This window comes from Orussus abietinus, unplaced genomic scaffold (genome assembly GCF_000612105.2).
Source record: "Orussus abietinus isolate OABI.00-Male unplaced genomic scaffold, Oabi_2.0 scaffold91, whole genome shotgun sequence".
In the NCBI taxonomy this organism is placed as follows: Eukaryota; Metazoa; Arthropoda; class Insecta; order Hymenoptera; family Orussidae; genus Orussus; species Orussus abietinus.
In genome coordinates, this window is record NW_019394308.1 from 155,828 (window position 1) to 180,173 (window position 24,346).

The window sequence follows — 24,346 nt, forward strand, 5'->3', positions numbered from 1 at the left end:
TGGAATGAATCGCGGCGGGTGTGGAAATACCGGAAACAAGAATTTAGTGCCATCAGATCCGACTGAGACAAGTGGCCTCTTTTTGTTATTACCGATTATGCCATTCAGGAGTCCAGAGATATTTTACAAAAAGATATGGCATACATGTATACGTCAAGAATGATCGAAGCGGTACGAAAGTGGCGGCGATAATTTTATGAGATTGATATTAATTGCGGATGATCGGTGCCCTCGTTAGATATTCCATGGGAATGGAGAGAGACGAAATAAAAAGAAAAACAATCTAAAGTAGAGTATCTTGTTAAAGAAATGCATTTTGAATGGACTCCTGGGACTTGTATAATTAATTTTTTCTTCATTTCTGAGTAGATAATGGTAATAAGTCTTTGATATCGATTTAATATAACTTTGTATATCTCCGTTTACAGATAAAATGAAATTCGTTTGTTCTATGGATGGTGATGCCTTATGATTTCGTTTTATGTCGAATGAAATTGAACTGTGAGGCGAGTCGGTACATGGGCTGGAAATATTTACTGCGAGTCGATTTTATGCCTTATTGAAAAGAAAAGACGGAGGTTTGTTAAGTGTCCGAGAAGTATTTTGAATAGAAGGAATATGTGACAGATTTTTTGTACTTCTGGTGGCTCCTGCAGGACTCCGCCATTTCTTTTCATCAGGACTAACTTTGAGATAATGCTTGGTACTTAGGAAATTCAATAAATGACCAATTATTATGTTTTCCATGTGTTAAATAAATTACATTCCAATAATTTAATGACAATTGTAAAAAGATCAAAATACCCATATTCTAAATTAACTTAAATCTTTACAACTTTGGAAATATAAAAATATTACTCCACGAGAAAAAAATATATATATATGGCGGAAATCCGCCATGGTACAATACAATATTTTAGTTTAGAAATACTAAATGTAGCAAAACTTTGAAAAAAAAATACGGTTGCAATTATAAGACAAAAATTACGAAATTATTAATTGCGGTAAAAAAAGTATTGATAAAGTGCACGGTAATTTCGAACACGTACCGAGGCCAAGCATTACCTCCAAAAATTTCTAGTTAAAAAAGATGTAATGTCGTATGGGAATATGTATTGCAGTTAGTAAAGGATGCTGAATACTAGTTAAAAAAAAATATAATGTTTTACAGGAGTATGTATTGCAATTAGTAGAGGATGCTGAATATGCGAGACGAGCACGGTTTTTTAGTATAGTTACGGGTTTGATGAAAGTTTATACAAGAAATGAAAATGATAGAGACGAGCTCGTGTCACATAACATGAAACTGTTAAACAAATAAAGGTTATAGTCGCGTTTCGCTTCGGCTAAGAAAGATGAGCCTCCATAAGCGCATAAAGAGCTCTTCAAAAGATCCAATCACGCGCCATCGTTAATTATTTTTAACTAAATTTAACTTAACTTAATTATTTTGAACTTTAAACGGCAGGAACGATAAATTGCTCGTTAAAACTTCAATGAAAATCGATTGGGTTTCCCTTGAAGACACAGTACTTTTATTATATAAACAGGGCAAACAGAAAAGTTCAGTGAGCGACAAGAATTATTTTATTTAAATCCGTATAATTATCGCGAAAGGTGTGAAATATTTTTCGCTCGAATGAGCACTGGCGATATTAGGAATATTTTTAAGATGTATATAACTGAATAATTAGACAACTAATTGGAGAGGCGAATTAACGATGGCGAGTGCTCGTCAGGAATAAAGGATTAGCCGTGCTTTGTCGCAAGTAAATGCGAGTTCACAAAAAAACCGGCCTCGGAAAACTGAAAACTATAACGGGAGGATGAGACGGGATAACGAGAGAGAAAAAAAGACAAGACAAAAACCACTTTGCATCCTTCAGGGACCGATAGTCTCACGTAACGTTTGGTCTCACCCTCACACTTCGATTCGCAAGCAGTTTCAGCTGGCTCGACCTTTTGGACGAGGACTACAAAATACAAGTAAAACATGAACACGGAAACAAATAACGCCATAGACATAACACGAGACTTCCTCGACCATATACACCTCCGCATTAATTTTAAAAATGATATATGACGTCTAGAATAAAAATGACTTGACTTATAGACCATTTGCATCATACGCAAATATGTTACGCACGAGAATTAAAATTTTGATGTCGGAGAATACTCGTATATATCTATAAAAAATGCTATAATTGATTTGTTGAAGTAATGTATATTGCTGCAATTAATGCATATAGTATTTCTGGATGTCTCTTGATGGTAAATGTTATCTTTTATTACTATTATTTTAAATCGCGAAGAATTTGAGGAGGTATATATTCGACAGAAAGGAAAACGTTGAATTACTTCGTGCTGCCTCCACGAGAGAAGAAAAAAAAGCAACAAACAATGGTTTCTTCGAGTGAGAAGATGGTTGGATTTTTCAAGATGGTGGCTAGGGATTGTCTAAATGTCGCTCGAAGTCATGAAGAAGAACATTCGTAGCATGTACCTAATTGCTTTTAATACCGGAGGAGTTATAAATCCTTATCAATCCGTGGCCACCGAAAATAAAGGAAAAAGGTCTTTCTTGGTTAATTCGGGCACATCTCAACACTGGTAACACAGTGGAGCAATGAAAGCCAGTGATGAGCATTTACTATTTAGAAGGTATTATAGAGTAATGGGAAAGGATGGGTGCTACCATCTAGAAATCTTAATGATTTAAAATCTAAATTCATCGATAAAGGTATTCAATTTCGAGATATAGAATATTTTATTTGACATTTAAGGACCCAAAGCTATTCATAATATTGGATATGGCGTCCCGGATTAAAAAGTTATCCTTCTTTTTCTTGGTTTTCTGGAAGATAGTACCCAACTATTCACGTCACCTCAAACACCTGCCATACTAGAGATACTTGTTTGACATAACATTAGTGAAATATTTTTCTTATGTCCTGTTTTAAATAGTATTTTACACGGCACTGCTTGCAACAGGAAACAGCACTTGGGTCCATCATGGAGACTCATCGTTACCTAGCACGAATTGGTAACGCAATTCAAATCATGGAAACAATTGACATCGCCGATATAAATCATTACCGGAGGATTTTTGTAAACAGGGCATGTATGAATTAATTGGGACTGTCATCGGACCATTCTGCAATACCACCGTGGCTTTAAATTGAAGCCAGAATTTCCATAAGTTTTATTTGCCGTCCAGCCGAATGCAAACATAATTGCAGAAACGTCAAAGAAAAGTCCTAAACATTTCCCGAGATTTTTTACAACAGAAGAGTATTCGAAGATGTTAAACTCATCTTCTTTTTATGAACAGTAAAACTGACTTTAAGGGCGGACCAGCCCTAAACTTTGCACCGGGGACCATATTTCAGAGATTTACAAATTTAACGATACCATGACTCCTCAAAATGTTAATTTAATTTTAGCCGCTCCACCATGAGTAAAGCTTATTAATGATTTTATCGGGGTCAAAGATGAGCAAGAGATAAACATGCCAGGCTTTTCAGACCGAAACATTTAAGGATACCTTCTAAATTTCGTAAAGCCGAAAACGTCCTACAATACAATTTTATATCATTGCCTTAAATTTCCATGCTTCCATATAGAGAACATTTTTAATATCTTCTGCAGGACAGAGGATTAATATCGAAACTGAATATAACTTAGTATCCACTGATTTCAAAAATTCTCCATTTCTTATACAACTGTAGAAATAAGCCATCGCAGGGATACTTAACATTTAATAATTTAAAAATGTATTACGCAAATTTTAATTAAAAATGGAAAAGAAGGTTATAACGTAAGTATTTATATCTCAGAGTTATGCATAATTCAGGAAGCTACATGATCAGAGGATTTAATTTTTGCTTCATTGTCTTTGAAGGAAGTCCGACAGTTCAAGGCAACGACACGTGGAGGCCTACGGCGGGATTGCAGAGGGGTGCTAAAAATGTTGTGATTTTTGTCTTTGTACTCGGGGATTGTTGCAACCTTTAGCCAGCTCCAGTTGGCCTCTCCCTTCTTGCCGAGAGGAACTCGACAGATCTCCTCGCCCTCGGCCAACACCACTATGAACTCGCCATCTTGGTACCAGCCGGTCTCGCAGGTGCCGGAAATCGGCTACGAAGATAGAACCTCAAGCGACCTTCAATCTTTAACCCTGCAGAGACCCCAAAGTCACCCTTGCACGACGTACATCCACCCAGGAGTGTGGCGAGAACCAAGCTCGGAACCCGGATTAAAATAAAAAAAAGACAAACTAGTCCATGGGTTGCATTTCGTACTTGTCGATGTCTTGAGGATACTCAGTCATTTTTACCCATTTTCTTGAACTCCACGTTCACTTGTTTATACATAAACCTTGCTAGAGATTAAATGTAATAGTAGTTCCTGTGGAGGTTTCCAGATTTTTGGAAAAGGAGGGTGATATCGATAATGGCAAGGATTTCTGAGGTACTGGCTGATTTTTTAAAGGACTTTGGTGCTGGTGTCTCAGGTCTGCGCTCTTACTCCACGTTTAAGGTTAAAAGACGATTTTTATATGTAGTCTTTAAATGACCAAAAGACGTGTTTTAACACTAAAAGTGAGATATGGATATGGTCCTTCGAGATTAAGACCTGCATTACGATGTAAAGGGATAAGGAATTGGTAGTCTAGTTTCTAGATCTCTCCCCAAGTAGGCGCGCTTGACGAAACGACACTTTGAGAAAGGTGAGAATAAAAGGATTTACGGAAGAATTGGAACAATTATGACTGAATGTATGTTTATCATTGAGCTGGAAAGCCATTTTGATATCTCTTGAGTGAGTTTTGTAGACTACACTGATGTCCAGTCTTAAGGTGATGCGAAAGTGGCGTCAAAGAGGTCTCGTTTATGATACTTACCTCCGCACTGGGGGTACAGAATCGTTTTAAACCTTACAATGTGAATATAGAGGTTATAAGGAAGGTCCTGACGCCCATGAAATTTCAATTTTAAGATAATTTGTTCATACTTATTTTAAACATTTTTTATTAAAAAATGGAATTTCGCGAGTTTTAGGACCTACCTAGGGTCTCTTTATTCACGTGGTAAAATTTCACACAAATTGGTACACGCAATTCGGAGAATACTTTGGCGAACGATTAACCCCACAGATGCCACTTTCACGTCCCCTTAATGTGAATTTAATGTAATTGTATCAATCCACGAATTCCGCAATTCCTTTCCCTCTGAGCAAACGAGCTTCCTATGTTTTTTCAAGTCGTCGCAGCGATCGATACCATGTAGAAATTGAAAATGAGATTAATATTATTTATCAGCGATCTGCTTACCTTTTCAACCTTCTTGAGTGCCGGCATTGGTTTCTCGACCTCCTTTAAGTCTACCTTCTCCTGCTCGGTCTCTTCCCTGCCCCACTTTTGGTATTTTCGTTTCTTCAACATGGCACGGAAGTCCATTCCACTGGCATCTGTAGACAGACATTTTATTTATCGACCGAAGATGATGAACTATGATCGGATGTCGGGAAAATCGACTGACCGGAAACGTAGAGTTGCATCTCGGCGGAATCCTCGCCGTGGCAGTTGCTGATGACGATCTTGTATGTACCCTCGTCGTTGGGTTTCGTCTTCCTCATACAGAGGGTGATCGAATTGGTCTCGGAATCCGTAAGGAACTTGAATCGACCACCTTCGATGATTTCGGTCATGCCTTTGTAGAACTTGAAGGTCGGCGCGGGATTACCTTCGACCCCAACGGTGAGGTAGGCTGTCGAGTCTGTAAATAAGAACATCAAACATCAAACATAAAATTTCTTTATCATTTAAACATCGCCCATTATGCATCGCGTTTCCCTCAACCGAGCGAAAAAGTACACTGGTGGACATGGATGCCTCCCCTGCAGATACGGCATCGCCTGTGCAGGATGGGAGGGCATTGATGTCTCCCAGTGTACAATGGCGGACATAAATGCCTCCCCTGCAGATACGGCATCGCCTGTGCAGGATGGGAGGGCATTGATGTCTCCCAATGCACGTTTTGGTTACCTCCCACCGAATTCGATGCTAATGCCATCTAGTGGCGGAAGTCATCGTCTTCACTTTGATGGTGAACGCCGTTAATCTCTTCACTTGCAATATCGTGTGAGAGACGTGGTATATCAATCGGGCCAAACGTGAACAAAACGTGAGAGACGTGGTATGTCAATCGGACCAAACGTGAACAAAACGTGTGAGAGACGTGGTATGTCAATCGGACCAAACGTGAACAAAACGTGTGAGAGACGTGGTATATCAATCGGGCCAAACGTGAACAAAATGTGTGAGAGACGTGTTATATCAATCGGGCCAAACGTGAACAAAACGTGTGAGAAACGTGGTATGTCAATCGGGCCAAAAGTGAACAAAACGTGTGAGAGCGTGGTATGTCAATCGGGCCAAACGTCAACAAAACGTGAGAGAGACGTGGTATGTCAATCGGGCCAAACGTGAACAAAACGTGTGAGAGCGTGGTATGTCAATCGGGCCAAACGTGAACAAAACGTGTGAGAGACATGGTATGTAAATCGGGCCAAACGTGAACAAAACGTGTGAGAGACGTGGTATATCAATCGGACCAAACGTGAACAAAACGTGTGAGAGACGTGGTATATCAATCGGGCCAAACGTGAACAAAACGTGTGGGACTTTGAACGTTCAGCCATACCGTGAAATGGCCCGATGTATGGCCGACATTTTTGTTGTTTATGGCACGCGCTATTGGAATTTAAATCGTAAGGCAAGGGGTTAATAGATGAACAAACCTTCGACTGCGGAGTAAGACTCCTGAACATCGACGATTTGTGGTGGTCCTGGTGGTCCGACATTTTGTAGAGGCGTGCTGGGTTGGTTGATCTTGTTCTCCAGATCTGCCACGCTGGGTCTCCTCGCATCCGAGCTGAGACGACGTCGCTGCATCATTCGACGACAAATCATTTAGACACACATCTTGCAAAACCCCGAAATAACGTTACACGTAAAGCGACGACTCTCGACAATGTCCTTTGCTTTTACAATTACCTACCTTGTCTCGCTAGGGTCAATACAATCAACAATACTAATGATGTATAAATGCATATACAACATAAATTCATTTAAAAAATGCAACTATACCGATCAACCTGGAAAGGCGATTCCACATTTGGAAATATTTCTTAAAATTTTCTTTTCAGTTCAGAAAGAAACAGAGGGTTAATAATTAAATTGACCCTGGAGGGAGCGTGAAAATGTGGAAAAAATGGAATACCTCGCGTTTTTTTAAAAAATCATTGATGAAGAAACTACTAATAAATCGGTTTTAACGTGTTTATGCTTTAAGAGCGAAGGTAAAAGACATTGTCACGTCGCCTACTGATATTCTTGCTGGTAAAATTAGTCACGCGTTATCCACGTGTCATTAGTTGCAAACAATCGTTAGTCCACCAGTTAGTCATTAAAAGAGTCAATACCATTAGCCACGGTTAGCCCATAGTTCACTACTAAGGTGTCTTCGGGATGAGTTAGCACAGAGAAATTAGAAAAGGCTGAAGGCAGTTTTCCGCGCAAAGACGCAACCGCGCGAGTTCGATTGATCTCTCGAATCGATATTATCGGGTATCGATGAAGATCGATTCGAGACGACCGTGAGTTCGAAGGGCGAGATTGTCGGTGTCGTCGCGCCGCAGGACTGATTGCACTTTTCCTAATGGAAAATGAGTAAATCAAAATTACTAGTCAATCTCTCATTACAATGCCCCAGTGATAGGATGTTGCAATTAATTGAAAAGAAATATTAAAAATTTCAGACTTTGAATTATCCGTAATACAATTTCATTACTGACGCTGAGACGTCCAAAGGAATAATTAGACGAAAAATTCAACTAGTAATCGTTGATTCGAAAAATGTTCACTTTCCATTAGCAGTACTGCTGGTGGCGCACTTTATGTACATTTGATGAAAAACCCTTAGACGAAAATGAGGAGGATGAGCTTCGATGCAATTCGATAGTCGGAATGAAAATATTCGATCTAATTATCGAATAAAAATTGCGGAAACACAGATAATTCGTTATCGTCTCTGGGTTCCATGGTCAGAGTAAGTGAGAGTACTTTCTATTCCATGTACCTTCCGAACGACTGGATTTTTCACTTTCTCAACTTTCTACGCTCTGTCGGCATTATTGAAAGAATTTATGGGAGGTTATCAGATATTGATACTGCTCGAGAAATGATATTAATATTTAAATTATTCCTGTCGATGCAAGAAGATCATTTAAGACCACTTACTCTGGCTTATGGTACACATTTTTAATTGTATAATATGTAGCATTAGAAAACATACAGGGCGTGTTAGTCCACATTGGGTGGGACACACATAGGACATGTCGTGAAATGGTCGTGTCCATGTATGAGCGTGTCCTGGAAACACATAACTTTACACTTTACACGGAGAGATGGGTAGTAATGGGTATGAAAGATGTACGATTATGATGCGTATTTGCGTATTCGTAAAATCTGAGGTATGAATTATGCCAAGGGAGAGAGCAATGGTTAACTTGTGCATCCGATGAGAGGATTATTTATCTCGATTCGTCAGTAAACGGTGACCAACGTCGACAATAAACTACTAAAGTCCGAGAATAAATTTCAAGAATTAAGAAAATATTAATAAAATTAAAGGAAACTAAATTTACACATACACCGTAAGTTTGAATAACACTTTCTTTGGGCAAAAATGCGGGAAATAATCCCTGGTAATGGGTCTTTCTCTGTAAATAACATATAGACGTAAAACTGTTATAGGAAAGAAATATTCTTGTATTTATTATTTATTTTATTGGTAGGTCACTGTTCCTGGCTCTTTTTTTTTTTTCGTGTGTAAGTGCAGAAATGTGATGGCAACGCCATAAAGATAATGCTCCAAATACTGAACTCAAAAAGAGGACTATTTGGGAGGAAATGAGCGAAGGATTTGGCGAATAAGGACGCACCGCCGATTTTCTAACAGAAAGCTTTACCAAGATTACGGATAAGCGATCTGGAATGATTGGTCGCCATTAGAACAAGGTTTAACTTTTACCGATATTGCCGATTGCGGTCCTCCTCGACACACAATCCTGATCGGCTATTACTGATAATGTGGCATCGAAAATAGTGAACAATCGTCATACACGAAGGTAATAACTGCGGCATGATTGGAGACGGAAGAGTATCTCATAATACACTTCCGCGTAATATGCGGTGTGAGCACTGCTATTCTACGTATATTTTTACACACGATAAAGAAACGAATATATCGAGTTAACCACGAAATATATACATATCTGTACAGGGCGAATAATTTAACATTACCGACTCGAATGACTCCTTTATTTTTTATTCCAATGGAAATTCTTTCAGATAAAAATTGCGTGGTTCCACGACACGAGACAGATTTTTTCCTATCAAGGCTTCTGTGACTTTTATATTTCAACCTCTTCAAATTTAACTGTATGAATTTCGACAATATTTAATCAATGATACCTGTAAAATAGGTTATCCAAATTATGTATCGCAAAAATTGCATAATTACCGTCACTCGAAGTGCGAAGGGAGACTGCGGATGAATTTATAAAATATGTAGGGTGTGCTTCCCCCTCGTAATGTTTATAATGTAATCCTTTGCGGATGTATACGGAATTTTTCGCAACTTTCATTCGAAATAAGTTCCACTAGAACATGAAATAAAACAGTTAATCAAGATGGCAATGTTACATGGTTCACCGGGTTTTATGAGAACACAAATATTTACACAGGTCTGTTTGAATTAAACACGAATATATATACAGGTACATGTGCATATACATATATGGAATAGTATGTACATAAAAGATCGTGGTTGAAAAGTGGGCTAACCTGTTCGACCTGCAGTACGCCAGGGCGGACGGACTTAATCTGTTCGTGGGAGAAAAGAAGACATATAGTGCGACTTGAAAAGGGCTTTCTTGAGGGGCGACTTTTTTTTCGGCGGATACAAGTACTTAAGTTGTTGTGAGAGAGACGGTGAGAGAGAATTAAATAAGATCGGCGCGAAAAACGCGAGCATAAATCATAAATGGAGGTAGCGGGTAGCGGAGATGGCAACAGCGGCAGCAGCAGCTCCAAAAAACCAGCTACAAAAATCATAGAGAATTATTATTAATATTATTATTAAAGTTGTGCCTCGGGGTTATATCGGTACTGCGACCGTACTTTGTACTCTGTCGTCGTGTTGTCTTTGTTGTTCCTTGTTTCGTGACAGTGATGGCAATGACGAGATGACGATGAAGTGATATTTCATTGGCAACCTGTGATCGTATAGGTGCCAGCCGTACACCCGTTAGATATCGGAAAATGGGGCTGTATTCTCGAAATTACTCGAAAATTGTCAACAATTGATCTAGGGAGTCGTGGGGCAATATTTCGAGTGATTTTAAGAATAAAACGCACAATCGCGAGATGAGCGGTTCCGAGAGCAGTGCCGATCGCCCCTCCCCGCGTCCCGAGGGACCGCGCTGCACCAATCGGCGCGCGCAACAGAAATCACGTGACAAACATGGCGGACATCAGCGGGACCCGCGCCTCGCAACTTTCAACGATCGCCATAGCTTAACCACTCGTCGCCCGATCGTGAAACTCAACGGAGAGATAAAGGGGGCATGAATGATGGTAATAAATGCAAGATGGTGAGAAAGAAGAAACAGAGCAAGAGAAAAAAGATGCAGGTGATGGTCTTGGCAGGTAAGCTTTGTGTTATAGCGAACACAAATCTCACCTTGGCTTCCAACACCTCGCCGGGTCGTAATTTTCCCATCTGCACACAAAATCACATGAGACGAGAGTGAGGAGGTGCGAGAGAAGGTCTCGGTCTTTCGTTCGCAAGTAGGGCGCATCCAATCAGATGTCTTTGTTCTCGGTTGCCGGTTAGGCAGGAGGGAATTGCGAAAGATTGGCGATATTCGCGAGGGGACGATCAACCGCGGCACGGATATCGGACATGTCCGCGGCGAAACTCGGCGGCCATTTTGGTACCGATTAGCAAATTATTGATCAATGATTTATATTTCCATTTTATAGCCCGATTGACCGTGGATATGGTGTTGCGGTAAACTGGGCAAACTTTCGCACGCGGAATGCCCATTCTGCCATGGCCATTTATTAAAATTACTGCGACGATGTGAACGCTTCCGAAGAACGACACGGATGATCGAATGTGATGTGTTCGATGACTGTCGAAGACAGACACAACGATGATTTGTGGAGAACAGAGTGACGTGGTGGATTTAGGGCTGACACGGGGATGAGACAGTCACACGGGAAAGTCGCATAGCTGTCCGAGGCTCGCTATACCGACTTTGGCGACGTTACCGACATTACCGACTGAGCTACTTCCGAAAAGTAGGGCTCCCAGGGGGTGCAGTCGTTGTCTTTCGTTGCGAGGTAGATTATAGATTGGTTGACGTTCCTCTTCGAATTCACTCTACATTTAATCGCTCTTAACGACGTGCCAAGTAAGAAGCCGAAGTTCCATTTCTAAAGTGGCAAATTAATGCCCTGCATTGTCGCCATTCGAAGAGGGCGGTCTTAACGATTGACGAGAAAACTTTAGGTTGCAGCAGATGCGTGCCAGTTGCAGATGCAATTTTACAAGACGCTCACAGATCCGACGTTCGTTATCTCTGCAGACCGTCGTGCGCGAAAGGCTTTTCTATCAGCTTTTGAAATTTCAATTTTATCGATAGGCGTTTAATCAATATTTTTCGAGCACGGTGGTCTGCAAGGTGTTCGCTTTATGACGAGTGCACGGTGGAAAAGTAGTCAGATTGTGTATCGTTAGAGGCGCTGCAGGGAGAATTGGCTATGAACGTCGGTCTTCCCTTGGACCTTCGAGGAGCCTCGAACTTAGATTTGCGCCTGCATTAGCCTACGATCTGGCACATTTATTTTCGCGATGTAGAAAAAGAAATTATCAACTTTCTTGAGTGATAACGGATGGAAAATGATTGTCTCATGTGTCAGAAATCGTGCCAGATCCTAGACAACGTGTAACGGTTCAATGTCAGTACGGCGAAGTAGTAGGGAGCAGGCAGACAGCAACGAAAAGAGTATCATTTTCTTTTCATCAGTTACGTCTTACGATGAGCTGAATTAACTATCGGAATGCCACAAGTAATCAATCCGAAGTAACGAAATAATTCCGGATTTCGTTACATCCTTCGTGATCGCGATCAATGATACACTCTCTTCGTGTGTGAACTTTCGGCGAGCTTTTGTGTGTAAAATAGATAGAAATGTGAGGGCAGGGGAGGGAGGTGAGAGAAAGGAGGGAAAATGGAATTGACGCGCGAATATGTACTGAGAAAAAAAAAACCAATTACTCGATCCCGGGATAACTTCTGAAGAAAAAATTAAGGTACTGCAACATTGAGGAACTCATTCGTTGTCGATTCCACTCTATATCACTTTATACAAATTACTATGTACAAGACAAAGTCGAATAATTTCAGGAATTAAAATAATCAACCCCTTTCTCAATTTCAAAATATTAAGCTTGGATTTCAATTCAGTATGTTCGTACTTAATTTGTTGAATTCTAATTTCCTTTAAGAGGACATGAAAGAGTCAGCCTATTTTTATCTGAGAAGTCAAATCGTTGGGGAAAATATTCTCCGAATTGGGTGTACCGATTCGTTTCGAATTTTACCACGTGGATATGGAGGCCCTAAAGTCCATCTTGAAACTCATGAAATTTCATTTTTTATAAAAAATTTATTTACTTATTATGGGCTAGAACCAACATGGCGTGGTCCGAGCACGTTTTCGATGTTTTTCGCTTCTTGGAGGCTTAGAATCGAAAATGAATAGTTATAGGACCTAGCTCGAACAATTTAGAATCACTTAAAAATGGAATATTACAGAGTCAGATGGGAAAATATGGTAAATACTTCCACCAACGATTGCAAGAGAATGCTGGCTTGTCCTGCGGCTAACACGTGTCTTAGCAAAAATTTAGTTGCAGCTAAACGTCACAGATGGCGACGTTGGTTCGTCAAAATATAAAGAATCTTGAATTCATGGTCTTTCGACAGTTTTATATCGATCTTTGTATCATTACTTTACCGAAATGACATATAGAACCCTTCAGTTCGTACAATTCTCAACGTAGATTGTAAAAGACTTCAACATAAATATTGAGAAAAGCATTACCATCAAAAAGGGCATAGATGAATTTAACTTTACCGACGTCGATAATATTTCTTAGCGCCTTTCATATCCTCTTTAAACGTCTGATTCCAAATTCGGATTTATCCGAATGAAATGGACCTGTTCAAAATTGAATGGTCGATTTCGATCGGACTTTTCATTTTGTGGACAGGAGAGGAAAGGATCGAGATGTAAAGAAAAGTGCGCTGTAGCCGAAGGAGAGTGCAGAAACGAGGCGTTTTCGTACTTCCTCACCTTGCGCTCGTCCACCACCTCCCCAGGTCGCAGCTTTCTATTCTCCTATGGACCAAACCGTTATGTAGAGGGTCTGCGTGTTGGGTGGATGTGTCGTGTTACGCCTGCACTTGTGTGTGTATGGATGTGTGTGTATGCGCAGATGTGCACGAGATGTGCACACCGTGAGCATCTATGCATCTCGCAGGGTTGATAAGATAGGCCTACAGGTCGCTAATAGTGTGATAGGAAATTTAGACATTCTTCGACTGACCGTTTCGATCATCGATCGATCACCACGAGCCGATATCGGCAATCGGCTAAAAAATGGCTCTCGCTACCGAATCGGTTGGATAGGCTGACCTCCGACTGCCTACTGATTGGAACTTTAAACACGTAGACACTGCTGCTGATAAAATTGAGGATGATCGCCGATAAAGCTTGCCAATCGATCGGAAGATCGATCGAAAAGACTTATCGACGCGTGTTCGCCGAGGTGGAAGAATTACTCCGAATTTTCTTTCAATCTTTGTTGGGTCTTGTTGATTTCTAGACAGGAACCAGTGAACTAGTGTTTTATGGATAAAATGAAATTTTTTAATGTCACCAGTGGCATCCAAAGGAGTCTTGTTTATGAAACTTTTCTCCAAAGTGGGTATACCGAAGCGTTTCGAATTTTATTACGTGATTATACAGGCTCTGAGCAAGGTTTTGACATCCATGAAATGTCAGGATCTATAGAAAATTTAAGAAATGTTTATGAAGAAATTTAAAGAAATGAAATTCTATGGGTGTCAGGGTGTTTCGAATTTTATTACGTGACTAAACAGGCTCTGAGCAAGGTCTTGACATCCATGAAATTTCAGGTTCTGTAGAAAATTTAAGAAATGCTAATAAAGAAATTGAAAGAAATGAAATTCTATGGGTGTTAGGGCGTTTCGAATTTTATTACGTGACTATACAGTCTCTAAGCAAGGTCTTGACATCCATGAAATTTCAGGTTCTGTAGAAAATTTAAGAAATGCTAATGAAGAAATTTAAAGAAATTAAATTCTATGGGTGTCAGGGCGTTTCGAATTTTATTTCGTGACTATACAGTCTCTAAGCAAGGTCTTGACATCCATGAAATTTCAGGTTCTGTAGAAAATTTAAGAAATGCTAATGAAGAAATTTAATTAATAATAAAGAAATGAAATTCTATGGGTGTTAGGGCGTTTCGAATTTTATTACGTGACTATACAGTCTCTGAGCAAGGTCTTGACATCCATGAAATTTCAGGTTCTGTAGAAAATTTAAGAAATGCTAATAAAGAAATTGAAAGAAATGAAATTCTATGGGTGTTAGGGCGTTTCGAATTTTATTACGTGACTATACAGTCTCTAAGCAAGGTCTTGACAACCATGAAATGTCAGGATCTGTAGAAAATTTAAGAAATGTTTATGAAGAAATTTAAAGAAATTAAATTCTATGGGTATCAGGACCTTTCCGAGGGCATTCATATTCACGTGGTAAGATTTGAAATATTTTCTTACACTCAGTTCGACAAAGGTTTCATGAACGATTAACCCCTTAAGTGCCACTTTCATGTCACCTTAATTGCTTTTGACTAGTCGATATTTAATCAGGAATTATTAAATCTCGTGGGAGCGAGTTACCGAAATAACGTAGAATTTTTCCAAATTATTTCGAAGGATTGACATAATTTTCTCTGATTTTTGGAAATTACTGTCGAATTGATTTGGAAATGTCCACAAGAAAAATTCGGCATAATTCTTCTCTCGGGACGATCTATTCAGGGTTCATCACGAAATGGAGTGATAACAGGTTGCAGCATCCTGAAGGTCCACGATCCTCGTCATCCTTGACGCCCTTCTCATTCCTGTCGCAGGATCGGCTGAAAAGTCTCACAAGTGACGAATCGGTCGCGACTTATTCGGGAGAATTCCCGACTTATCGTCCCGTGATTCGATATTTTCACGGTTGGACATTTAGAGGGTCATTCGAGAGACTCAAACGGGGCCACATGATGCAGGGCTTATCGTTCTCGGGCGTGCTTTCGGGTTTTAGGTTTTTGGGTGGATTTCAGAAGCTGGGTGGTGCATCTCGAGGTGTGCTCTACTCTAAGAAACTGACGATAAGTGGTGACACTTTGACGTAATCTCTCGATTCGGCAGGGGAACTGGCACACTTGGTGGTAGGGACACGTAACTAGAGACCGGGGTTTTGTTGGTGTCACTGACTACGAAACCAAAGGTGGAAGAAAGAAAAAGAAATGAAATAAAAGGGGGTAAACGGCAGAAAGGACAGAACTCCAAAATCCTAGCTAGAAATCACTAGAGTGGGCTATCAACGAACAACGAGTATCTACGGTAACTTCGGTAATCCAGTATCTAAGAATCTACCTAACTAAATCAGCGAGGGCTTTGGACCGGATCGATAGTCGCATGTACATGCTCGAAGTGCAATCAAAGATTTAGAAAGATCCATTACATTTAAAAGCCCCATATTGGGCACATCACGAGCGACAACTGGATTGCTACAGAAATACGTATCATTCGATTTTTTTTTCTCTTCATACCGCAATGGAATGTTTCTTTTTTTTTTTCAGAATCTCGAGGTAATCATCTGCTTGGAATTCATTTTTGGTTCATTCCGAGGAAATAATTGATTCTCTTTTTCAAGGAAGGAGTACCGATCTCAGGTCCAGCCCCGATTAGGCAGTCGATATACCTGGTGCGCCTTACCGATCAGCATGTAACATACCTCGTCGCTGATGATCAAGCTGGGCCTACGGCCCAGTTCTTCCGGAGGTATAAGAGACCCCCTGCGACTTCCGGGCCCACTTCCGGGCACCAAGGAACCCCTCCTGCTTCCGGCTGGCGTGGCTTCCTTGATCACCTCGATTTTCGGCGTCTCTGGAGCCTTGATTTCCGGCAATTTTGGCTAGGAAATGTTCAATTAGGATCACTTTTCCTCCTTTATCGTGAGCTCCTCAAATCAAGGATAGTAAATTGCGATAGAGGCTCCGAAGCGGACTCGCTGTTAATGCGAAGCGGATTCAACTGTGGATTGGCAAGAAATTACGGTAAGAGTAAATTCTAACATTTCTAAAACTAGATTAAGGGATATTGCAGCATATCGAGGCTTAAGAGGATATAAAAGGCGCCAAGAAATTTAATTTTATTACAAAATGACGACGTAAAACTGCCGAAATCCCACGAATTCACTATTCTAACGACTGTTTAGGACCAACGTCGCCATCTATGACGTTTAACTGCAACTAAATTTGTGCTAAGACACGTGTTAGCCGCAGGACGAGCTAGCATTCTCTTGCAATCGTTGGAGAAAGTATTTACCACATTTTCCGATATGACTTTGTAATATTTCATTTCTACGGTATTCTAAATTCTTCGAGCTAGGTCCTGAAACTCTTCATTTTCGATTCTAAGCCTCCAAGAAGCGAAAAACATCGAAAACGTCCCCGGATCCCGCCATATTGGTTCTAGCCCATAATAAGTAAATAAATTTTTAATGAAAAATGAAATTTCATGAGTTTCAAGATCTACTTTAGGGCCTCCATGTCCACGTGGTAACTTATCAGATATATGTAGGCTGACTCTTTCATATCCTCTTAATATTAATAATATCATTTATGTTTGTACTTGCGGCGGGATAAAAAGCACTGCTGGATTATTGATCTAGGTCGTGAATCTTGCGGCACAGCGAAGCGTTCCGTAGAATTGCGAAAAAGTTTTCTTACATACCTTCGATTCGATTTTCTGCTCGACCAGAAGTTCCATGGAAGGAAAAGAAAATTTGGTAATTAGCTATCTAGACCTATCACAATGATCGGAATAAAGGTAGGAAGAAAATAAGAGTTTGTCATCACCTGTGAGGCGGGTCTGTCGAGTTTGGTCTTTTCGCGTTTGGCACGTTCTCCGAAATCGAATTCTTGTGGTTTTTCAAGAACTGGCCGTTCGTAATCAGGGATTTCAGGAAGGTCGTAACTTGGCTTCGTAGGCTTTGCGGCTTTTACTTTCTTCGCCTCCTGTTTCTCGAGTTTTTCGGGAGTTTTCTGGAGAAGTGAACAAGGCAGTTTTAGGTTTTCATATTTCCTCCGATAAAAAATCCCAAGATGGAGGTTAAATCGAAGATGCATTTCAGTTAATTCTCATTTGATTTCCCAGTGCGAACAGAACTAGATAAGTAGAAATTAAATTGACGTTATCGTTTTGAAGAAATAAAATGATACTTCGTGCATCGATATATCATTTCTTGAATCAAACTATAATAGCACGTGATCAAGAAACTCGGTAGAGTTTCGCGCCAAATACATTGCAAAGCATGCGCGAAAGGGACGGAATTTTTAACGCCAAAATTCGGCACTTCAATTTGATAAATATTTCTTTTACGATAATACGATAAAGGTTAAATCGGAAATGCATTTAAGTTAATTCTCATTTGATTTCCCAGTGCGAACGGAACTAGATAAGTAGAAATTAAATTGACGTTATCGTTTTGAAGAAATAAAATGATACTTCGTGCATCGATATATCATTTCTTGAATCAAACTATAATAGCACGTGATGAAGAAACTCGGTAGAGTTTCGCGCCAAATACATTGCAAAGCATGCGCGAAAGGGACCGAATTCTTAACACCAGAGTTCAGCAGTTCGATTTGATAAATATTTATTTTAAATAAATTTCGAAAATCTGTTCGAACGGGAATCTTAAGAAAAGTGGTTGATAGAAGAGACTTAAAAATATATAGACCTCCATTTTGCAATGGATATGAAAAATGAAGGAGTGGTCTGCAAGCAATATGATTAGAATACATGTAGTAATATGATGAAGTATAACTTATGTACGTTGAATGTATGATCATAAACAATATATGCTTAGTATTGAAAGTAGCCGTGGTAATTCTTAAGTAATGATAATGTACTGGTATTACATGGGATAATGGTCACCTGATAATTGTAAATAGAATGATCCTTTAAATAATAAGAAATATGGTATATGGTTAAAAAACGCAGTGAAGAGTATGTACCGCAAGTTATATATATCTTCTCCTTTCGGTTATCAGTTGTGGCATTTTGGTTATCGAAATGTGAATCGTGAAATGAGTGATGATCGTTACTTCGAAACGAACAGCCAACGTTGTGAGAATAAGTCAAAATTATTTGCTGGATTATTTACACATCGGGTATACGAGAAATTTAATTATTTAGAGAGAAAGAAACAGTGCCACGCGAATGAAAGGAAAAGTATAGATTTTAAAGTACAAAGAAAAGTAATTAGAAAAAGTAAAAGAGTAGACAATAAAGTTCAGAACAAGTTTTCCAGAAGAGAAGCGTATTTATAGAGGAGTAAAAATAGGTAATAAAGAAGAATGAGGAAAGACCAGAGGAAGAATAAAATGTGATAGAATTCAAGATAAGTGGGTTTGGCAATACAGAAGAAAGAGAAGTCAAAATAAGATCAGGCAGAAGAAGTAATTATTGAGATGCATCAGAGTTCGCTTCATTAGTGAAGAAATATTAAGATTATCCAATCGGGAAGAAAAAAGAACAGAGAAAGAAGGGCCTGAAATTTAAAAATGAAGGTTGTGATAGACATAAGAAGAAGAACAGAAGTTATATTAGAAAAAGAATACAATAGTGCAGAAGCCGAAAAGAAATGGAGACGAAGATGTAGAAGAGAAACAAGATTGTTCCACATTATCAAAGAACAAAAGCTTTAAAAGGTAACGAAGAAGTAGGGGAGTACACAAAGAAGAGGACTAACTGAAGATTAAAGTGAATTAAGAAGAAGGGTATTCTTATCGAAATAGTTGAAGAGCTCCTTGTCTATCAGAGCCAAGAACGACGAAGCGGAAGTACACGAAAGAGAGATAGAGAAACGTATTTTAGTCCCAAGAATCATTCAAGAAATGTGAAAATTTTAATACGAAATAGTTTAGTTCGAAATGTGATTAACTTGTGACAGCAGGAATAACATTCCCAGGTATACAGATCCATGAAGAGCAGACAGTAGACTTCTCAGTTTTGAGTAGAAGAAATTGCAAATAGATCGGGCAGAGGGTCGATTTAAGATTCGAGCGACGCAGAGTAGAAGAGAGAAGAGTAGAGAGCAAAAGTGAAGAGAATCTTCTTCCCTGTTTTCCTGAATACCTTAAGTTCGACACCATTTTCTGACGCCTTTTGAGGCCCTTTCACATTTTTGACAGTGGGTTTGAGCTGGATCGATTGGAAGGACTCAACTTTAGGCTCCTCTTTCGGTATTATTCTACGCACTTTCGGTTTGGCAACGGCTGCTTCGGTTTCCGTAGGCTGTATTAATATATCGGTTACTTTCGGTACACTACTAAAAACCAGCTTTACTACCGGTTAAAATAAAAATTATCTGCTATCAACAATCTTCTGTATTTTATTCCAACTAAGCATTGTTTGAACCGATTTAAGAGGTACTACTTCATGAACCATAATTTCTCACCTTGAGCTCAGGTTTCTCCAGGCCCTTCTTCTCTTCCTCGGGCTGAAAAATGAAATTAACTGAATAATGTAAATGTTTAAATGTATGTCTATAAGAAAAGTTACGGAGTAATAAGTACCTTGGCGCCAGGTTTCAGACTTAGTTTCCTTAGCCCTTCTTCCTTCTGTAAACACAAAACAGACATTGAATTACAATCTTAGATATCGATTGTTTAATCGATCCTGCTTCGTTGCCTGCAATGAGCGTGTTAATGTTTCATTTAAATGTGCACATTCGGCAGCTTTGCAACTGGAAGAATCAGCTGTTTTATTTAATGTTAACTGGAGCTCTTCGAGTTGATTGCGCATCATAAATATTTATTGTTGGTTACTTCCAATGAATCGACTAAGATATGCACAACTTGAAGCTGAATTTATATATGCAAATGAAGCCTTTTAGCTGATTACAAAAGCACCGTAAATGTACATTTTTATGTACCTTGGGCTCTTCAGGTTTACCAAGGGTACTCTTTGGTTTTGGCGCGAGTTCATCCTTCTAAAAAAGGTTTATATTCGTAAAGATGTTTTCGAGGGTGTAGTTTAGCATGTAGCGTATTTAAATGATTGACAAGTGAAGTAATTAGTTTAAAGGCGATGAATGTTTAAGTTATTTTCAGTGAACAGGCGATGTGAGGTAATGCAAGTGCTTAATTATTGTGTATGTGTACCTTAACTTCTGCCACCTTCTCAGTGGATTTCAAGGCTGACACGCCATTCTAAAAGTGTATATTATTTTTTAGAATGAGAAAGCAAGGTGGATTTGACGGTATCAGTGGCTATGCAATGTCTAAATTGTGTTTCTACCTTTTGGTCTTCAGGTTTGCTGATGGAAGACCTAGGTTTCGCCGGAGGTTCATCCTTCTGAAAGGTACGAATTCCGTAATTGTGTAAATGAATAAAATGAGCCATTTGTTGACAGAGTTGATAACTCTTGTTTCCTACTGCAAAATTAATGTTTCTTTGCGTTTGATTGCATTAATTGTACGTACAGCAATGTAGGAAGATACATTAATTAATTTAATTTTAATAAAGCATTACGTATTTAATCAAATGTGGTCTGTGTTGTATATGAATATGATACGTGATGTGTAATCAATGTGAAGAAAATCGTCTGTACCTTATCCTCGTCCAAATTGCCAATTGTGCTTTCTGATTTTGGTTCCGTCTCTTCGGTCTATAATTTTTGAAATTGAGAAAAAATTAGAAAAAAAAAATGATGCATCATTAGATGTCCGTGAATTCATAATAATTTGCAATGGCAATACCTTTGCTTCTTTGGACTTTACAATTTTGGTTTTAGACTTCAACGTGGTTTTCTTTTTCTGTAAATTTTGACGAAAGTGAGTTAGAGAATCTTCCTATTGGAATTTGAAAATGTCTATAACGTGTATCCGTATACCTTGGGCTTTTCACGTTTACTAATTGTTGCATCGGATTCTGAACCAGGCTCATCCTTCTACAAATTGTAATAAAATTCTCATAAATAAAACCATAATAAATTGGTCGAATGATTCTCATCCGGATGAGGAAATGTTTTACCTTGGATACGTCAGATTTTGGAACTGTGACTTTAGATTTAGGTGCCGACACTTCGTCCTAAAATTTTTAGAACAAAGGTAAAAATGAGAAAATGTCAACATAACGTTGTGAATAAATGGATTTAAGTGTAAGTAATCATTCCGATAAAAAAAAAAAATGCGTTACCTTGGGTACATTAGATTTATCGTCGATAGTTTTAGATTTCGGCATGGATAGTTTTTCCTGAAATTTTGTATAAAATATCGTTTAAATAAACAAAGCAATTCCTGATTCACGGGAGTTTGTAAATGCGTTGTTGTAAAAGAATAATGCACCTTCTGTTCGTCAGGTTTGCCAATTGTTGTTGCTGGAGCAAATGAAGTGTCTTCATCCTACGAATTTTGGCAAAGTATTATAAAATAATGAAATATTTTCGAAGGAGCATTTTATGTACGCATGCGAAATGAATGTGTACCTCGTCAGATTCACCAATTACTGTTTCAGTGTATGTCGTGTCCTCTTCTCTCTACAATATTTAAAAGACGTGAAAAAATTATAAACAAATGAATTTCACGGTTTATAATTTTGTATACGTCGATGTGACCATACCTCCACTTCATCAACTTCGTCAATCGTCATTTCTGATAACATTGTGTAATCCTCTCTCTACAATTTTCAGACAAGGAATTAATTATTAGAAATAAAGATATATTCTCTGGTAATAATGAATGTTTTTAAATATTGCTGTACCTCAGCGTCATCAGAATCATCAGCTGTGGTCTCAGAAAGTGGTTCATCCTTCTAAAATACGTGTAAGAGGCCAATATTAAAAACAATAAAAGAAAATTAAATGATCACGTGCAAAGGTGTATTTCGAGGACATCAAATTTTCAATTTCAGTTTCGCGACGTTTGCCAATTGTAATCTAAGAATGAAGTGTATGCCCTTTCTAGAGATTCCGGGGTAAAAAACGAAAAGAAAACAATTCATCTATGTACGTGTGTAACTGTGGATGTGTGGAATATTAAGTGTAAGTATATGATCGTTAGAAAGACTTATATAATTTATTAAAGATTGCTTTAATATTCAGTATAACTTCTGAATAAGTTTGGAATGCAGTTTATTAACAATTTAATTTAATTTACTATTAATCCACGTATCGTACTTAGAGGAAGCATATTTCACAATTCCATTAACTACCAACAGAAAGTGTAAAATTAAATGTAAGTGTTAATGGAGACATTAAATGTGAAATGTAAGTTCTACCGATGAAAAGTATCACCATGATTGTTATGTTGAAGTGGATTTCAAAACAATTTAAAGCGTTTTGTGTCAGCAAATTTGTGTAAGTTTCATTTTCTACCTTGGTTTCGGCAGGCTTGTTTAATGTGGCTTTAGGTTTGAGTGTGGGTTCTTCCTTCTACAAAAGCAAGAATTTTATTTTATAAAGTTTCGTTTTATTTGCAGATAGAATTCTGTCAGTGTACGTGTAACAGTGTACCTTTGCTTCCTCAGGTTTGGTAGGTGTAGGTTTTAGTTTTGGAGCAGGCTCATCTTTCTGCAAGAGAATGTACATGAACTCGTGAGTATCATGTATTATTATCTTATTGTTTTTATGTGTGTATGTGTGTGAGACGTCGTTTACCTTCGGTTCATCCCGTTTATTAGCAATAGGTTTAATTTTCTCAGCAGGCGCCTCCTCCTGTCATGTAAAATTTATAAATAAGTTCTGTGTACCATGTGTAATTGTACCCTAATGTTACGACTAAATGTGTACGCAATTTTGTGTACCTTTGTGTCTTCTTGTTTTCTAGTGATGGTCTTAGACTTCTCTGTGGTAGTCTGTGTAAAAATTATAATAATTACTTCTTGCCAATAATTTGGACTTAATCGCGATATTGTGTTGTGACTAAGTAGCTCAGTTTAATCCTTTGGTTGTCGTATTTAATCATGACATTTTATTAAAATATATTATGTTTTCGACAATCTAAGGGTTAAAAGGTGAAACTAATAATAGGTACCTCTGTTTTATTCGACTTGTTAACAGTAGTTGTCGTTTTTGGAGGAGGTTCATCCTATAAATTAATAAACCCAATGTACTAATTGAAGCGGATAATTCTGTTCGGAGTATTGTTGATACAAGAAAGCGGGAATTAAATACGGTAAGCATGAGATTAAATAAAAGTATTTCTTTCCTACATTTGTGTGATATTAACGATAGATTTTGCCATGTGTCTGAATATATTGGGGAAGATGAAATGCATTAGTGTGTTATAATTTGGTGTCAAATCAGCTGACTACGCAATTATTTAAAAAAATATTCAATTCATCTTCTTTTCGTGCGACTTCCTCGTTTTTAATTATCTGGTATAAATCTGAATGTTGTACGACAAGAAATGAGTCATTGAAGTTGTTAAGCATGTATATGTTATGCATGACATAATGTTTATTTATGTTGTTCGTTATCTTTGTTTGATAATGGATTAGTTCTGCGAATTATTAACTATTAATAGTTCTTTATATTTGTCAAGTATTATTAATTGGATTAAGATGGTTAAAATATTTAGAAGGAGAGTAGAAGCAGCGTCTGCGTACGCCATTTTTTTATTTTGTACCTTGGGTTCTTCTTTTTTGCCAAGTACAGCTTTGGGTTTCGCAGTTGGTTCCACCTTCTACAAATGTTTAAAAGTGACGATGTGTGCAAATAATGCCATAAAATTGGCGTGTGTAAATTGTTGTGCGTTAAAACCGATAATATTCTCCAATAGGGCTTCAAAACGTATTCCATGATGCATCTCTTACAAGCCGATAATAATTTCATACC

At 38.4% G+C, this 24,346-nt stretch overlaps 1 protein-coding gene across 4 annotated transcripts in view; it reads right to left on the bottom strand.

Moving 5' to 3' along the window:
- LOC105704472 (twitchin) overlaps positions 1 to 24,346 on the bottom strand; it is a 106,869-nt gene that overhangs the window by 44,359 nt on the left and 38,164 nt on the right. For 3 of the 4 annotated variants that reach the window (XM_012433698.1, XM_012433697.1, XM_012433696.1), the window contains 20 exons: positions 24,138 to 24,194; positions 23,544 to 23,597; positions 23,314 to 23,364; positions 23,168 to 23,224; positions 23,024 to 23,080; positions 22,886 to 22,942; positions 20,809 to 20,865; positions 20,673 to 20,720; positions 20,444 to 20,500; positions 20,085 to 20,129; positions 19,967 to 20,008; positions 19,645 to 19,803; positions 17,361 to 17,546; positions 17,236 to 17,250; positions 16,235 to 16,414; positions 13,493 to 13,537; positions 9,911 to 9,949; positions 6,802 to 6,949; positions 5,541 to 5,777; positions 5,333 to 5,469 (listed from right to left, as the gene is read on the bottom strand). In XM_012433698.1, coding sequence (XP_012289121.1) covers positions 5,333 to 5,469; positions 5,541 to 5,777; positions 6,802 to 6,949; positions 9,911 to 9,949; positions 13,493 to 13,537; positions 16,235 to 16,414; positions 17,236 to 17,250; positions 17,361 to 17,546; positions 19,645 to 19,803; positions 19,967 to 20,008; positions 20,085 to 20,129; positions 20,444 to 20,500; positions 20,673 to 20,720; positions 20,809 to 20,865; positions 22,886 to 22,942; positions 23,024 to 23,080; positions 23,168 to 23,224; positions 23,314 to 23,364; positions 23,544 to 23,597; positions 24,138 to 24,194 — 1,728 coding nt within the window. The remainder of the gene's footprint in view (positions 1 to 5,332; positions 5,470 to 5,540; positions 5,778 to 6,801; positions 6,950 to 9,910; positions 9,950 to 13,492; positions 13,538 to 16,234; positions 16,415 to 17,235; positions 17,251 to 17,360; positions 17,547 to 19,644; positions 19,804 to 19,966; positions 20,009 to 20,084; positions 20,130 to 20,443; positions 20,501 to 20,672; positions 20,721 to 20,808; positions 20,866 to 22,885; positions 22,943 to 23,023; positions 23,081 to 23,167; positions 23,225 to 23,313; positions 23,365 to 23,543; positions 23,598 to 24,137; positions 24,195 to 24,346) is intronic. The other variant, XM_012433699.1, reaches the window with a different exon arrangement.